This window comes from Lactuca virosa, chromosome 8 (genome assembly GCF_052849685.1).
Source record: "Lactuca virosa cultivar CGN04683 chromosome 8, Lactuca_virosa_CGN04683_v6, whole genome shotgun sequence".
NCBI lineage: Eukaryota > Viridiplantae > Streptophyta > Magnoliopsida > Asterales > Asteraceae > Lactuca > Lactuca virosa.
In genome coordinates this window covers 320,548,607-320,566,339 of record NC_136433.1, presented here as the reverse complement: position 1 = coordinate 320,566,339, position 17,733 = coordinate 320,548,607, and the positions used below count along the sequence as shown (strand labels likewise).

At 37.0% G+C, this 17,733-nt stretch overlaps 1 protein-coding gene across 1 annotated transcript; it reads right to left on the bottom strand.

Annotated features, from left to right (window-relative positions):
• Positions 1-16,211: 16,211 nt before the first annotated feature.
• Positions 16,212-17,059, bottom strand: LOC145131737 (uncharacterized). The gene is made up of 3 exons (XM_079066394.1): positions 16,713-17,059; positions 16,463-16,619; positions 16,212-16,355 (listed from the first exon to the last, which is right to left on the bottom strand). The coding sequence occupies exons 1-3, from the start codon at positions 17,057-17,059 to the stop codon at positions 16,212-16,214; spliced, it is 648 nt and encodes a 215-aa protein (XP_078922520.1).
• Positions 17,060-17,733: the final 674 nt, after the last annotated feature.

Sequence of the window (17,733 nt, the reverse complement as noted above, 5' to 3'; positions counted from 1 at the left end):
CACTTGATGAGCATCAGTCCTACAAGCCTCCCTACCATTTGGAAAACGTTTTGTGCACTCTTTACCATGAGTGTGCGGCCACACACTCCCCTGGCCGCACACCCATGGCCGTACAGTCCTCTAAGTGGACGCACATTCCCTTTTGGTCAATCACATCTGATTCCAACACTTGGACAAAGTATTTCCTAGTCCCGTAAGGTGTTTCCTTGCATTTGGTTTCTTCTAAACACTATATTTATGTCAATATATGCCATTATATGTCTTTTAGGACTTTTTGTATCTCGGGACTTCATTTGTGGAACTTCTCATCCTTACACGCGTATTCGTTGAATCACCCACATCAGGTGAGTTCATACCCCGTAATGAATCTTTTAACTGTTTTAAATGTTTTAAGGGGGGGAATACAAGTTGAACACAATGATAATTATGTAATTATTTGTTTTAAATATTTCAAAAGGATTACTTATGTCATTTATAATTCGTCAAGACAGTTCAAAAACTCTTTTAAAGTTATGTTACTTTATAGTTTCACAAAACTCCGTTTTTAAAGTACTGGCATAACTTGGTAGATAAAAGAGTATTTTCAATATCATTTCAAGGAAAACATTAGTAAACTATAATAGGTATAGTTTAGGAAAAACACTATCCATTTCCTTCTAATACACTAAAGCGTGTAAGGAGTCAGTTCAAGTACATTAGAAGTAAACTATAATAGGTATAGTTTAGAAATCCAGTTCATGCTAGATACAATACACGATAATATAAAGAGAACCCACTATAAAGAGAAACAGGGAGGAATGCACCATACTAAGTACCGGGAAAAATCACGTTAATATATCTTGTCGGGTTTGCATTGACACTGGTACGATTTCACGTACCAGGACTAGCAGGCACGAGGTGATAAACCTAATAATATATCTTGCCGGGTTTGCATTGACACTGGTACGATTTCATGTACCAGGACTAGCAGGCACGAGGTGATAAACCTAATAATATATCTTGTCGGGTTTGCATTGACACTGGTACGATTTCACGTACCAGGACTAGCAGGCACGAGGTGATAAACCTAATAATATATCTTGTCGGGTTTGCATTGACACTGGTACGATTTCACGTACCAGGACTAGCAGGCACGAGGTGATAAACATAGTAATATATCTTGCCGAGTTTGCATTGACACTGGTACGATTTCATGTACCAGGACTAGCAGGCACGAGGTGGTAAAACTATCATAATATATCTTCCTAGTTATATACTAGTTCACATTTAAACCTTTAAGTAACCGACTTAGGACTAAAAGGCTACTTTAGACTCCCCGAGGTGTATCGTTCATTTAATACTACCTGGAGTCAGTATTTTATTACTTTATAACCAGCAGTGCCATTGCTGAGGTGAAACATTATTTTTCCCCATAACATTTGATGCCTTGGTAGAAGGCTACGTTTAGTAGAAAGGACCTTAAGTGATTAACTCTATAATTCTTTAGTTTATACATCACGGAGATATATATTATTAATACCCAATAGGTAGTTGGATGTGTGCTTTCCGCCTTACTTCCTGTTCCTTGTTTGGTTGTGGGCTTAGGGCGGATTCACCCAATTAACTCTCTATTTGATATTAGATCATATATAGCCAGCATAAACTAAGTGATTATAGGAGTAATCACTGTGGTCACCATTGTATTATGAGAAATAAGAGTTTTCCTTAAAGAATCTTTTCATTAAATATAAAGGAACCATTGCAATTAACTCCATGAGTAAGAAGTGAATACACCGGGGTTATATACTACAATGATCAAACAAACAATGGGATGTGTGCCTTCCGCCTTAGAGCAGATGCGCTCAATCGATTGTTTGTTACTCTGAGTTGTATATTACTTGTATCCATTTAGTACTCATAGAAAGGATTGTAGAATCATTTTTACGTATCTTTCACCAAAGTAGAAAATATAGGATTTTCTAAGAGGAACTGGCGAAATTTTCTAAACAGAAATTATGCTTTATTTATATCACTAAAATCTTATGAACTCACCAGCTTAATTGCTGATAAACTCTTTCAAATAAATTGTATTCTCAGGAGACTATTAGACAGGTACTCGCACTGGGATTCCAGAAGATGGAGCAATATAGCTTCAAGTCTTGTTTGTTAATTACTATTGTATTCTATGTTTTGTGAACACACACTTTGTAAACACTTTCTTTCTAATGGAATGGTTGTTTATTACTTTGATTACTATGATGCATGTCTTGTGATACTAAACATGACGTCCTCCACCCCAGAACGTTTCCGCCGTTCCGGTTTTGGGGTGTGACAAATTGGTATCAGAGCATTGTTTATAGTGAACTAAGTATATCAACCGATAAAAGATATACAACTATAAATACAATGGGGCTTAAGTGCTCTGGATAATGGTATAGTTTAAAAGTATAACGATAAGTTATAAAAATATACCTACTTGCTTATACATATACATACTTTACGAGTATCACAAGAAGAACAGAACTAAAGTATTTAAAGGTTGAACACTGTCGTCAAACCTGAACAATTATGTAATCATAGCTAGGATCAATATAGCCTGATCAACTATATTCATTCGAGATGTGATCGACATGTGTTTGGGAGTAACGTGGTGTTGCAACGGTCTTAAAACTTACCTAAACACCAGTCGAGAGAATAATAGATCAAGTACATTAGAGTTAGAATACTATAGGAGTATTCTATGATTCTATAACGCGATAACAAGTTTGAAACATACCAGGAAGATTACGTTAAAATACTATAGGAGTATTTTAGGCACTATACAAATAACTTCTGTGATAACTTAAAAGACCCTTACGGATAGGTCTATAATCATGCAATGTATACTTCCAACGTTATATATAATTGAGAATTTATAGACTTAGAATTTGTGATCTACGCTCCACTACCTGTTCCTTGTTTGGTTGTGGTTTTGGAGAAGGATCGCTTATTCGAAGGTCTATTTAATCTTAAGTTATATACAACTGGTATACATTCTGCAATTATAGGAGGACTCTGTGAGGATCACCCCATAAAGTTACCTTAAATCTTATAGATTCTTTAGTCACTTCCATTCTCGCACGACGAGCCTAGATAGATGTAACCACTTCCTCATAGTAGGCAACAGAAGAATCCAGGAGGAACAAGAGCAAATTCCGGAGAAGTTTTCAAAGAAGGAGCAACCGAAGTAACCAAAACGTCTTATACGTCTCACTAATAAATAATAATCTTGTTAACTTAATGAGCGAGTGGAAACACTGCTCACATTATGTGTTAGGATTATTTTCTTGCATGCAACTGGTATCAGTTATTCAGGTAACAAATTTTCATTCGAGGATGGTCATTTCAAATTCATAAGAGTTTATTAGGCATAGACTCTTTTATGAATTGTTTCTAGAACCCTGTGGAAGTCAGGACTCGATACACTCAGAACTGGGATAACCTTTTCTTTTCAGCTATTCGTTTGTGTCCACTGCTATAGACTTATTCCATCTCATCTTTGTATTCTTTTAGCAAAGATGCCTCCTCGCAAATCGAACAGACGCACTGTTCCGGTAACTCCAACTCAACCGCCACTACCCCCGCCACAGTTCGACCTAGCTGCTTTTCAGGCAGCGGTAACTGCATCCACGACAGTCGCCCTAACCCAAATTCGAGCAAGTGGTATCAGTGGATCTGGTAGCGGTGCTCACCAAAACAACCACGGAGATACCCACGAACACCCAAGGGAGTGTTCATATAAAGACTTCATGAGCTGCAAACCGAATTCCTTTGATGGAAATGGTGGAGTCATCGCTCTGATGCAATGGTTCGAGAGAACAGAGTCGATTTTCGAGATCTGTTCGTGCCCCGAAGGGAGCAAAGTGAAGTTTGCTGCATGCACCTTCTTCGGCAGAGCCCTAACATGGTGGAATGGCCATGTTAAGTCACTGACTCTAAGAGTGGCAAATTCTATGGGCTGGGAAAACTTGAAGGAAAGGATGATGAGAGAGTACTGCTCAAGGGCCGAAGTACAAAAGCTGGAACAAGAGCTATGGGGGCTCAGGATGGTTGGCTTAAACATAGTGGCCTACACTGACAGGTTTAGCGAGTTGGCAGCACTATGCCCCAGGATGGTTACCCCGGAGAGCAAAAAGATAGAAAGATACATCGGGGGTCTGACTGCCCCGACCCGAGGTAATGTGTTGTCTTCTAACCCAGCCACATTCGATAGTGCCAAACGCCTGGCCCAGCTACTCATCGACCATGAAGTCTGCCCTGACGTAGAAGTCCCGATTCCCGAGCCATCGAGGGAAGAGGACTATGGACAGAAGACGGGGAACAAGGGGAAGAAGAAGCGAACAACACAGAACACCCTGCAGGAGGAACGAACGAGTACTATGTACACCGTCACAAAACCTACTATTGCAGCACCTGCCAGTCGATATGCTGGAACTCTTCCAAAGTTTGGGAAGTGCAACTATCACCACACCGGAGCATGCCGGAAAATGCAGTGTCTGAACTGCCACATAATAGGACACACAGTCCGTTTCTGCAGGGCACCGGCTCAACCGATCTCCCAAGTCCCCGGAGTTGAAGAAAACCAGGCCTGCTATGGCTGTGGCGAGACTGGACACTACCAGAGGGACTGCCCGATAACAAAGAACTCAGGCGCGGATGGAAGAATTCTGATGATCACCGCAGGAGAATCGACCTCGGAGTCGCCTTCGAGCACCGGTACGTTTTCGACCTAGTAATTACTTTGAAAATTAATTTATACTTATATATAAGATTAAAACTTGGGGATAACATTTAAAAGTAATTATAATAACTCACATATTGAAATAGGTCACAATATTCAAGAGAACTAAGAGATCCGTTCTGAGAAGCTATGATGGCTTAGTATGTACATTAAGGGTTGTGCATAGCTAAGATTTTGCAGACTTAGAGTGAGTGATTCCGCCTTAATTCCTGTTCCTTGTCTGGTTGTGGATTTGAGGCAGAGTTACTCAGTCGGCCGTCCAATTCATCTTAAATATTCGCAACTTGTATATTCCAGGCGATCGTAGTGGTACCAAGGAGGATCGTAGTTTAAGTATCGATTCTATATAACAAAACACTTTCATTTGTATGTATGCGCACATCGCGGTACGATACGTAGAAGTGTTAACATCAAGGAGAAAACAGAAAGCACTAGAACATTCACAAATAGTACATTTCTCGAACACCCTAGAAGTACATTGCGAGCGCACTAAGAGTACATTTTCGAGCACGCTAGGGATACATCATCATATAACAAACATTTCTTTCCAATCGGCAAGACCTTGTTCGGTAAAGAGTCCGCTACTATCTTTCGTCATGAGTTGGGCATGGTCCACACCATACTAAGTTTATATGTTTCTAATCGCCTCGATCGTCAAGCCCTCGAAGCTACCGTCATTTGTATCAACAGTCCGACCTAAACCTCAGTTTTGTCTTTCATATTTTAAACCTCGAAGTACTCGTGCGAAGAGTACTTTGTCTTCCGAAACCTTGCTGCCGTATGTTCCACAGACTTTTTCGAAATACCACTCGTCCAACAGACCAAGTTCAAGCACAGAGGCTAAGGTCGAATACAACCCACCTATCACTATTCAGTGTATATGCGAGGGTGGTATATGATTATGATTACGCAGATCTAGTATGTGTGTTTCCGCCCTATCTCCTGTTCCTTGTCTGGTTGTGGACCTGGGGCAGAGTCACACATCCGACCGTCTAACTAATTTTAATTATATACGACTCGTATACATGAGATAACGATAGATGGGCTGAGTATGAATCCTATCATGAATAGTAGGGAAAAGTTGCCAGGTCTACGAGTGAGTATTCTGCCAACAGAGAGGCGCAACCCTAGTAGTACGACTAAGAAAGCTAATTTCGGGACGAAATTCCCTCTAACGGGGGGATGATGTGACAACCCGAAAAATTTTAAATTTTTGCCTTGCAAAGCTCAGCCAGTCAAGTCAACTGAGTGTCAGACGCATTCCTGCTATCATTTAGCCTCATTTGGAGTCCATTTAAAAGGTTCAAGGCTCAGTACATTCCAGCATTGAACATAGAAATGGATCGCGTACACTTCTAGCATCAAAATCGGGCCTTACACTCCAACATCAGGAGTGTACGACCGCACACCCCTCTCCTGGCAGCACACTCTCGTGTATATATGGGGGACTTAGCCTTCTTTCATCTCTTTTTCACCCTCTCAAGCCTAGTGACATCCTTTCATTTCATCCATTTGAAATCATGTTTTGTCTAGATCTTCAAGTTACACCAAGAACACCAAGAACACACACTTGTTCTTGGCGATTTTGAGCCTTCTCGAGCTTCCGGATCGTAAGTGCTTCTCCCCAATGCTTGAATCTTGTTAAGAACACTTGTTTAAGTCCTTAGAAATTCCCAGAACTCGTGATCTTATGGTGTGTGCGGCCGCACACACTCATGTGGCCGTACACCCCTCTAAAACCCTCAAAACACCCTTCAAACAACCCTAAAGGCTTCCATATTGTAAGAACCATCCCCTAAGCTTGTTAATTACTAGATATGAGCCTTACAAGACGTCCAAACCATGTTCATCAAGGAGTGTGCGGCCGCACACACTCCATGTGGCCGTACACCCCTTTTGTTAGTGCTTAAGGTCCTCCAAAGTGCCTTTCTAGCTTCAACACTTGAGGAGCATCAGTCCTACAAGCCTCCCTACCATTTGGAAAATTTTTTGTGCACTCTTTACCATGAGTGTGCGGCCTTACACTCCCCTGGCCGCACACCCATGGCCGCACACTCCTCTAAGTGGCCGCACACTCCCTTTTGGTCAACACATGTGATTCCAACACTTGGACAAAGTGTTTCCTAGTCCCGTAAGGTGTTTCCTTGTATTTGGTTGCTTCTAAACACTATATTTATGTCAATATATGCCATTATATGTCTTTTAGGACTTGTTGTATCTCGGGACTTCATTTGTGGAACTTCTCATCCTTACACGCGTATTCGTTGAATCACCCACATCAGGTGAGTTCATACCCCGTAATGAATCTTTTAACTGTTTTAAATGTTTTAAGGGGGAAATACAAGTTGAACACAATGATAATTATGTAATTATTTGTTTTAAATATTTCAAAAGGATTACTTATGTCATTTATAATTCGTCAAGACAGTTCAAAAACTCTTTTAAAGGTATGTTACTTTATAGTTTCACAAAACTCCGTTTTTAAAGTACTGGCATAACTTGGTAGATAAAAGAGTATTTTCAATATCATTTCAAGGAAAACATTAGTAAACTATAATAGGTATAGTTTAGGAAAAACAATATCCATTTCCTTCTAATACACTAAAGCGTGCAAGGAGTCAGTTCAAGTACATTAGAAGTAAACTATAATAGGTATAGTTTAGAAATCCAGTTCATGCTAGATACAATACACGATAATATAAAGAAAACCCACTATAAAGAGAAACAGGGAGGAATGCACCATACTAAGTACCGGGAAAAATCACGTTAATATATCTTGCCGAGTTTGCATTGACACTGGTACGATTTCACGTACCAGGACTAGCAGGCACGAGGTGATAAACCTAATAATATATCTTGCCGTGTTTGCATTGACACTGGTACGATTTCACGTACCAGGACTAGCAGGCACGAGGTGATAAACCTAATAATATATCTTGCCGGGTTTGCATTGACACTGGTACGATTTCACGTACCAGGACTAGCAGGCACAAGGTGATAAACCTAGTAATATATCTTGCCGAGTTTGCATTGACACTGGTACGATTTCACGTACCAGGACTAGCAGGCACGAGGTGGTAAAACTGTCATAATATATCTTCCTAGTTATATACTAGTTCACATTTAAACCTTTAAGTAACCGACTTAGGACTAAAAGGCTACTTTAGACTCCCCGAGGTGTATCGTTCATTTAATACTACCTGGAGTCAGTATTTTATTACTTTATAACCAGCAGTGCCATTGCTGAGGTGAAACATTATTTTTCCACATAACATTTGATGCCTTGGTAGAAGGCTATGTTTAGTAGAAAGGACCTTAAGTGATTAACTCTATAATACCTTAGTTTATACATTACGGAGATATATATTATTAATACCCAATAGGTAGTTGGATGTGTGCTTTCCTCCTTACTTCCTGTTCCTTGTTTGGTTGTGGGCTTAGGGCGGATTCACCCAATTAACTCTCTATTCGATATTAGATCATATATAGCCATCATAAACTAAGTGATTATAGGAGAAATCACTGTGGTCACTATTGTATTATGAGAAATAAGAGTTTTCCTTAAAGAATCTTTTCATTAAATATAAAGGAACCATTGCAATTAACTCCATGAGTAAGAAGTGAATACACCGGGGTTATATACTACAATGATCAAACGAACAATGGGATGTGTGCCTTCCGCCTTAGAGTAGATGCGATCAATCGATTGTTTGTTTACTCTGAGTTGTATATTACTTGTATCCATTTAGTACTCATAGAGAGGATTGTAGAATCATTTTTACGTATCTTTCACCAAAGTAGAAAATATAGGATTTTCTAAGAGGAACTGGCGAAATTTTCTAAACAGAAATTACGCTTTATTTATATCACTAAAATCTTATGAACTCACCAGCTTAATTGCTGATAAACTCTTTCAAATAACTTGTATTCTCAGGAGACTATTAGACAGGTACTCGTACTGGGATTCCCGAAGATGGAGCAGTATAGCTTCAAGTCTTGTTTGTTAATTACTATTGTATTCTATGTTTTGTGAACACACACTTTGTAAACACTTTCTTTCTAATGGAATGGTTGTTTATTACCTTGATTACTATGATGCATGTCTTGTCATACTAAACATGACGTCCTCCACCCCAGAACGTTTCCGCCGTTCTGGTTTTGGGGTGTGACAGTTTAAGTCATGACAGATTCAAGATTACTAAGAGTAAGAATATTTATGAAAACAAGTTTGAGAGTTTAGGAACTCACTAAAAATTGCAAAGTAGAATGCTATTTTAAGAAAGGTGTAAAAATGTCAATCTTTGAAAATAGTGCATTCTTAATTCAGTGATTCTACGAAAGACAATCATTTGAAGGATAAATAATCGTAATATTTAAAACTTTTTATGTTTTTAAGAAGAAGAAACATAAGATAATGTATTCTTTCACGTATATTTTATGGATTTAGAAAAATGATAAGAACAAGGGTATTAATCTTGTGTATTAATTGTAAGGAAAATACAATGAAAATTACATTTTAAATCAAATTTCTAAATTCAGAACAAAAGAACAAATGTAAATAAGGATTAATTGTTTACAGTAGATTTCAAAATAAAAACAAAATGTATATGATAAAAGACGTAATAGAATATATCAAAGTTGACCAAGTTAAAATTATGCCTCATGAGTATACATGTATTAATCGCTCAGGTTGATAAGGGTAGACTTCTAGTCTGTATGTGTACGAACATGGTACCAAGAGAAGCAAAATAGACAAAAACAAATTTAGACCATGCATTGTGTTATTATTTTGAGTTTGCGAGATCTCAAATAAGAAGGAGAGCAAGAAATCAAGTTTGGGGGAAAGAAAAGGAAGGTAGCAACAATGATTGCTATTGATAAAATTTTAAGAGCAATACATATAGGTAGATTTAAAACCAGGTCGAGATATATTTCAAACTTCACCCTTTGATGTATGTTGATGGTTACATAGACATGAAGAAGTTTAAAGTGTTTGCTAAGGTTTGCTAAAAATTCATGAGCTATCTATTAAGTTAAACTCCATTTGTGAAAAAGAAGAAGCACTACAACTGGTAATTGAAAATATGATGCTTTTGACCTTTTAGACTGGAGTCCAACAATGGTTAAAAGCGATAAGGTAAAGAATCAATATATTTAGAAGGGTAATTATACATTGTTGAGAGTGTATCACTGGGAATTTAAAATTGAACACTGTGTTTCACAATGCGGTAAAAATCTAGAAACTTTATAGATTGTATAACTAATTTGTAATAAAATATATAAATAAGGTGTGTTTTCAAATGTAGGCATTAGTGATGTCTTGTAAACACGTTTGGAGTAAAACGTTATAAAAATATCATGCTAGGTTTCAAGAAAACACATTTAAGTAAAGTATAATGCCTAAATGAGAAAGTGGCCAAAAGAGTCAAAACAAAAGTGGTTTGAAGATACGATGAAGCTTTTACACATAATATGAACTTCAATGTCATATGTTTAAGGTTTATAGCATAGAGTTTAAACACTATTATAAAAGAAAATGTTTCTAAGTTTTTCAAAAACTTACCAAAATGGTTAGCAAGGTTTAAAATGATTTATATGCCCTTTAAAAGCATATCTATCCATTGAAATGGATTTGAAATGAAATTGAAATAGCAAGGTTAAAACCAACATTGGTTAAATTTAGTTTTGAAGAAAAGTGTTAAGTTAAAGCAAGTTGTCAAAAGTAAAGTTGGTTGCTTTTAGCGAGAAATATGGCTTACATTGTTAGGAAAGGTCTAGTAAGTTGTATGAAGTGGTTATAAAGTATTTTATTGATGATAAATAAAACCGATGAAGCGAAATAACTTTTTGATGGAAGATTAAGAAGTAAGGAATAAGTAGATTAGTGTAGCTGATCGTACCTAAATACTAAGGCGAGTACCGATGTCTTTTCCCCAAGATAAAGGACAACAAAAATTGTTTGTAAAATGTTTTATGGTGTCACTACAGTTTCGCGGCCTTTTATAAAGATCAAAGGTTAAGTTATAGGTTTGGCGTCTGGCTCACAACGTAAGAGGATGTAATCCTTTATAATGATAGGACTGTTAGTAATGTCGATAAGGCTTAAATGAATGTATGAAAATAATAAGGTTCGAAGGAGGATTCGAAATTTGTAGGAAGGATTCATACAACGAAGTAGTGCGAGGTTTGATCGAGCATAAAAATTTTAAGGCTTGTGATGGGTGTGAAACATGTTAGTAATTTTGAAAGTGTAAGATGGTTGTATACTCGAGATGATTACTAGTGTATCTAGGGGGTCTTGAACTAAGACTTGGAAATTTTTCCGTAAAGGGGATGGTTTTTTTTGCTTTAATACAAAGTAAAGATGGTAGGGTAAAAATCACCAAAGATAAGGTTTTGGGTCAAAGAGATATACTATGTTAAATTTTTAGCTCAAGGTGGAAACAACCTAAAACTAGATTCGTAGCTTAGCAGAGAAGTCTCATGTATTAGTAGCGATGGGCTAAACTTCCGTGCCTCCTCGTGAGTCATATCAGGGATGCTTGCCAATGGTATCCAAGTGACTACTCGTGGCAATTCGTCTACCTTATAACGCGATGCTCCAATTTTCATCCGTGTCGGTATTGGAACGCTTTACCTATTTGTAACTCTAGTACGAAGTCGATGAAGAGGTATTGAGGAATAATTGGTATATGTTTCATCTTAAAATTATTACAAGTGTCTATCTAGCTACTAACCTTACATCTAAAGTCAATGTGACAACCCGAAATTTCTATTCTGTACAACCATTCACTTCAATAGGAGTCAAAACTGTTTCTGCTAATTTTCAAGCTTTTTGGAATAAGTTTGAGTATTTTAAGATTAGTACTTCAGGAGATAACAGGAGAGAGGATGCCCTAGGGTTTATTGTGCAACAATATTATTCCAAAACTCCAAGAGTTTGGAGTTTACGGCCTAAACAAAGGTGTTTACGGCCGTAAACCCTAAAAGAGGGTATAAATATGACACTTAGTCATTATTTATCACTTTTCATAATTTCAAGATCCAAAACTCAATTCTCTCTCAAGTATCATCGACTTTTCTTCTTGATCTTCAACATTGTAAGTGTTTCTAGCCCTAAAAAGTTGATATCTTACTTAATCTAGTGATCTAACATGATTCTATCCGTGAAATCATTCCAAAAGTGTAGATCTTCAAGTTTCACCAAGAATACCAAGAACAAACACTAGTGTTCTTGGACTTTTAGCACCTTTTCAAGCTTCTACCTAGTAAGTACTTCTATCCTAGAGTATTATAGAGCTTGTTACACTTCTAAACATCAAGAAAACACCCAAGAAACCAAGGATCAAGGGTGTTTACGGTCCAAGATGTTCTTGGACCGTAAACCACAAAAAGGGTGCCAAAGTGTGCCCTAGTCCCTTCTAAGCCTTGGAAACTAGCCTAGATCCATTCCTTGATGTGTTTAGTACTTGAAAACATCAAAAGACCACAAACCATTTGGGTTTACGGCCGTAAACCCAAAGAGAAATGGTCCAAGGACCGTAAACTCCTCAAAGGAGTGAAATGGTGCCCTAATCTCTTCCTAAGGCTTAAACATGAAGTAGGAATGCTTCTTGTGATCCTTAAGGCTTCAAAACACAAGAGGGTCAAAGAAACATGAGTTTACGGCCGTAAACTCATGGTTTTACGACCGTAAACTCAATGAGTTATGATCACAATACCGTAAACTCAAATAAAGGGTTCCCTTGAACCCTAAACTCAATAGCAATGTCCTACAACACTTAGATGCAATCCTTAGGACTTATAGCACTTAAATAAGGTGTTTTACATGTCCTAGGATGTCTTAACTTTGTTAATTAGTTGTTTAAAGACTAATTGGATACATATATGTGATATTATATGTTAACTAGGATCATCGTGTGTGTACAAGTCTTCACTTGACACCTAGCATCCTATACATTCCGTTCATCCAAACCACTCACTACAGGTGAGTTCATACCCCTTAATTAACCTTTTAAATGTTTTTAAATGCTTTTATGAGGGGGGGGGGGGGAATACAAGTTGAACTATTATAGTTATTATATCAATCACATGTGATTAATAACTACCTAACAAGTGGATTTCTTACTTTTCAAACTGTGTTACCAAACTGTTTTACTTCAAACTATTTTACAAACTCTTTTACATATCAAATACTTTTATTAAACTCTTTTAACTTATATTCTGTGTATCTATATGGATATAATTATATAAGTAGGATTGAAAGGACTTAGGACTGATAGCTCACCTTACTTCCTATTCCTTGTTTGGTTGTGGACTTAGGGTATTCGGGTTATTTGTCTGAAGGTCGTTTGAATCCTAGTTATATATCATGTATATTTGTATAGATATAAAAGGTTACTTCTTTCATTCAGTTCAATGCCTTTGGGTAGCAAAGGTATACAAACATGTTCATATACACAAACAACATTACTAGTAAACTATAATAGGTATAGTTTAGGAAGATACTATTACTAGAACAATGAAACATACAATGAGTCAGTTCATTCATGAGTAATACATAGTGATGAGAAACAAGCATAATACATAGTGATGAGAAACAAACATAATACATAGTGATGAGAAACAAACATAATACATAGTGACGAGAAACAAACATAATACATAGTGATGAGAAACAAACATAATAGACAGTGATGAGAAACAAAACATACAAGCTAGACAGAGAAAGAACACATAATACAGCTAGCACATACATATACATATACATATACATTACTTACAGTTATGTGAGCCACTTAACGGGGGCATGGCTACCTGTCATGACCCGTTTTGTATCCAGAATCTCCTTAATTGGGGAGCGTATGAGTTTGTGTATAGATCTATACTGGATTGACTATCCTACACCTTGCTGCTCGCTACAGTGGGACTTGCAAGTCTACGGGTGCCAAACGTCATTTCTTACGACGTCTTACATCGTCGTTTTACTATAGAGTCGGTAGCAGGATACAGGCCGATCACATGGTACTTTAAATAACAAATAGTTTAAAGTAATTAGTACAATAGTAGTTACTTAATACAACACTACAATACTATTTCATTTTCCCTTTACATTTACTTTGTGATATTCACACAATAAACAATAATGTAAAAACTATATTTTTGGTTAATGATAGTCAGATTTGGGAAAATACACACTCTTACAAGAGACACACACACAGACACTAGATGCCTTGGTAGAAGGCTACTTTTAGTAGGAAACATAGGGTTTTCTAGGAGAGTTCAAACAATTACAAACTTTTACAAAACTTATACATTACAGACTTACAAACACTTTCATACAATTACAGACACTAATATACTTATGAACTCACCAACTTTAAAGCTGATAAACTCTTTCAAAATAACTTGTATTCTCAGGTCACCAGTAGACAGGTATCGGTGCCAGGTTTTGAGAAGATGGAGCTCGTTCAAGACTCATCTTTTATTTTTGATGTATATTTTTGGTGTCTATATAACTTGACAGAACACACTTGTATGAAATTATATTATTAATGCAATGGATGATGTTGTTGCTTGTTTGCTACTTTGCATTGTTGTGATACTGAACATGACGTCCTCCACCCCTGAACGTTTCCGTCGTTCCGGTTTTGGGGTGTGACAGTCAATAGCTCCCGAGGAATACTCATTCTCAGTACTAAGTAGATTGCTCCTAGAGTGGCTAGTGATATAACCTAACTGGTTAACCTAGCACTTGATAAGGGATAAGCATATCTCTAAATAAAGACATTGTGATAAAAGAGAACTTAGTTTCTAAGTGTACCTAGATGAATGCCTACAATATGCAATGCCCGTACGCACACCGAATTGTTTTTTAAAAAAAAGTTTAAGTTGAAAATCGTTTTGAACATAATTGCTACTATAACCTTTTCCAGTCTCGCATTAATTTTCCTTAATTAAGCATAGTTGGCTAGGCTATACTCAATTAAAGTCCAATAATGCGTACTCGACTTAGTTATACCAGTAGTATGTTCAGTATCTTAAAAATGTTTTGAATTTTTTTTGGCTATAGTTGTGGTTCTCGAAAGAAAACCGGTATTCTCTATAACCTTCGGCTCTGATACCATTTCTTTCACGCCCCGTATTTCCGCTTTAGCGGGGTGTGACAAGAAAGATCTGAACATATTCAATTCTTGCAACCGGTACAAACGTATCTTCGTAGTCTATACCTTCCTGTTGGCAGTATCCATTCACAACTAGTCGTGCTTTGTTGCGAATTACATTCCCTTCCTTATCCAACTTATTCCGAAACACCCATTTCATTTCGTCGACTGAGGCATCCTTCGGAGTGGGAACAAGTCTCCAAACTTTGTTTCTTTCAAATTCATTGAGTTCTTCCTGCATGCTTGAACCCAATCTGCATGATAAAGAGCAATCTTTACAGTTTTAGGCTCAATTTGAAAACGAACGACTTAAACATGTTAAATTCCATTTTTTAAAATAATGCAGTTTGTTTCGCTTTTTGTTGTGCCCTTGTAAGAACTCCTGAAGATGAGTTTCCTATCACTTGAGTTTTTGGATGATCTTTGGTCCATTTTTTCATAGGAGGATAACGTGGATCATAAGCTGGATCGACTTCGGCAAAAACTTCCTCATATTCCGATTGCACATCAGAATCATTATTTTCATTCTCCCCCTGGAAGTTTGCATGTGACCCATCATTCTGAATTGGATTCTTCCCCTGGATTAGGACATCGGTATTGGAGGTTGAAGTGGAACTCTCCCCCTGGAATGGAGAATCAGAAGGTTGTGGTTGAGATGGAAATTCAGAAGCATTCAGAATTGGTGGCTTATGAGAAGTCTTGATGTTTTCTGCAGCTTCATCAACTATCTTCTTCAGTTCATCTTCTTCATTGTCCTTTGCCTTATATTCAGAAGAGATGGCTTTATCAGGTTCGTCAAACAAATTCAGAAATTCTTCATATAGATTTGAGAGAGGAATAGTCATTGGATTCGTTGATGGAAAGATCTCCTCATATTGACAATCTACTTTCTGATACTTCTTCAAATAATTATCATCAAAGGTGACATAATAGGTTTCTTCAATCTTTCTCGATTTCTTGTTCAGAACCCTATATGCTTTTGAAGTTAACGAATAACCCAGAAAAATGCCCTCATCAGCTTTCACATCGAATTTGGTCCTTTGTTCTTTAGAATTGAATATAAAGCACCTGGAACCAAACACATGAAAGAATTTTACGTTAGGTTTCCTATTGTTCAGAATCTCATAAGGTGTAATTAAGAATCTTTTGTTTATGAATGAGTGGTTCTGCGTGAAACAAGCAGTAGTAATAACATCAACCAAGAAGTAGAGAGGAAGATTCACAAATGATAACATCGTCGTTGCTTCCTTGTAAAGAGCGCAGTTTCGTCTTTCAACAATGCCGTTCTGCTATGGGGTGTAAGGAGAATAGAAGTTGTGAGCTATCCCTTTGTCAGTTAAGAATTCTTCAAACACTTCGTTTTTGAACTCTGAATCGTTTTCACTGTGAATTTTCCAAATAGGCTTTCCTAATTGAAGCTCGATCTGCTCGATCTAGAAAAATCATCAAAAACAACCAAAATATATTTATTACCACTAATACTTCCGATGGCAGATGGACCACACAGATCAATATGCATTAATTCAAGTGGCTCAATGACCTTGGTATTGATTATGGATGAGTGACTCTTCCTACTTTGCTTCCCAAGCTCACAAGCAGCACACAAATGTTCCTTCTCTAACTTCAGAAGAGGTAGACCACGTACAACATCACCTAGTACGAGTTTGTTTATATCCTTAAAATTCAGATGGGAGAGCCTTCAGTGCCATAGCCAACTATCATCCAAAGATGCTTTCGTAAGAAGGCAAATGGATGGCATCCCTTTGATAGGTTTTAAATTCAGAGGATACATTTCTCCTTTTCTTTTAGACTTCAGAAGCACTGCCTTAGATTTCTTCTCAATAATCTCTGAAACCTCGTCATCAAATGACACCTTTAGCCCAGTACCTACAACCAATTGCGAAACACTTATTAGATTATGTTCCATGCCTTCTACATAAGCTACTTTCTGAATAGTGAATTCGCCATTCGTGATCATTCCATAGCCTTTTATTTCTCCTGTGGCGTTGTTTCCAAACTTTATTTTCCCGCCATCCTGTAACGATCTGAAATCTCTTATTTCTTCCCTTCTTCCAGTCATGTGATTAGAACAACCACTGTCGATATACCACTCAGAATCGTACTGTTTGTCACGCATTACCTGCAAGAATTAGAGAGATTTAGGAACCCAAACCATCTTGGTCCTTGTGAGGATTGCTTAACAACATGAAAAATCTTAGTCTTATCAATCCAAAAAGATTTTCTTTTCAAAACATGATTCTTCCCTTTTTCGATTTTAAAAACTTCCAGTTTGTGATCGTAAATATTTATTTCAACAAGAATTGTTTTTCGTTGAATAAATTCTTTGTGTTTCTAAGCCATTTTTTTCGCAAATGCATTTTCCTCCTTTTTCAAATTTTCTTCGTATTCCTTAAGAGAAATCTCTGGTTTCGAAACAACTTTACTTTTGCCTTTAACATCTTTTGATGTGTTGACAGGTTTTGAAAACTGTGTTTTTGAGAACAATTAGAGTTTGGCTTTTTAAACAGTTTTGAAACTTGTGATTTTGAAACCAGTGGTGTTGATTTTTGAGGTTTTGAAAATGATTTTGATTGTAGTTTCGGAATTTGAGAAGATTTCGTATTTTGATATGAAATTCTTTCTGAATTAACAGAACTTTGATTTGAATTGTTATTTTTCAAAAAACGTTTCCTTTCTTTCTAATTCTTCCTATATCTAGCATTCAACTGCAGTTTCTTTTCAATTAATTCAACAGCATATTTGTGAATGTTAGACTTTGTTTTTTTTGTAGTGGTTTGTTAAATCGAGTAA

Excerpts from the sequence above, each read along its gene's own strand:
- LOC145131737 (XM_079066394.1), bottom strand. The coding sequence starts at position 17,059 with ATGCGTGACAAACAGTACGATTCTGAGTGGTATATCGACAGTGGTTGT. Across the intron at positions 16,620-16,712 it reads TCTAAAAGAAAAGGAGAAAT|GCTCTCCCATCTGAATTTTA; the intron begins GTATCCTCTGAA and ends ATGGCACTGAAG. Across the intron at positions 16,356-16,462 it reads CATCCATAATCAATACCAAG|ATCGAGCAGATCGAGCTTCA; the intron begins GTCATTGAGCCA and ends TGATTTTTCTAG.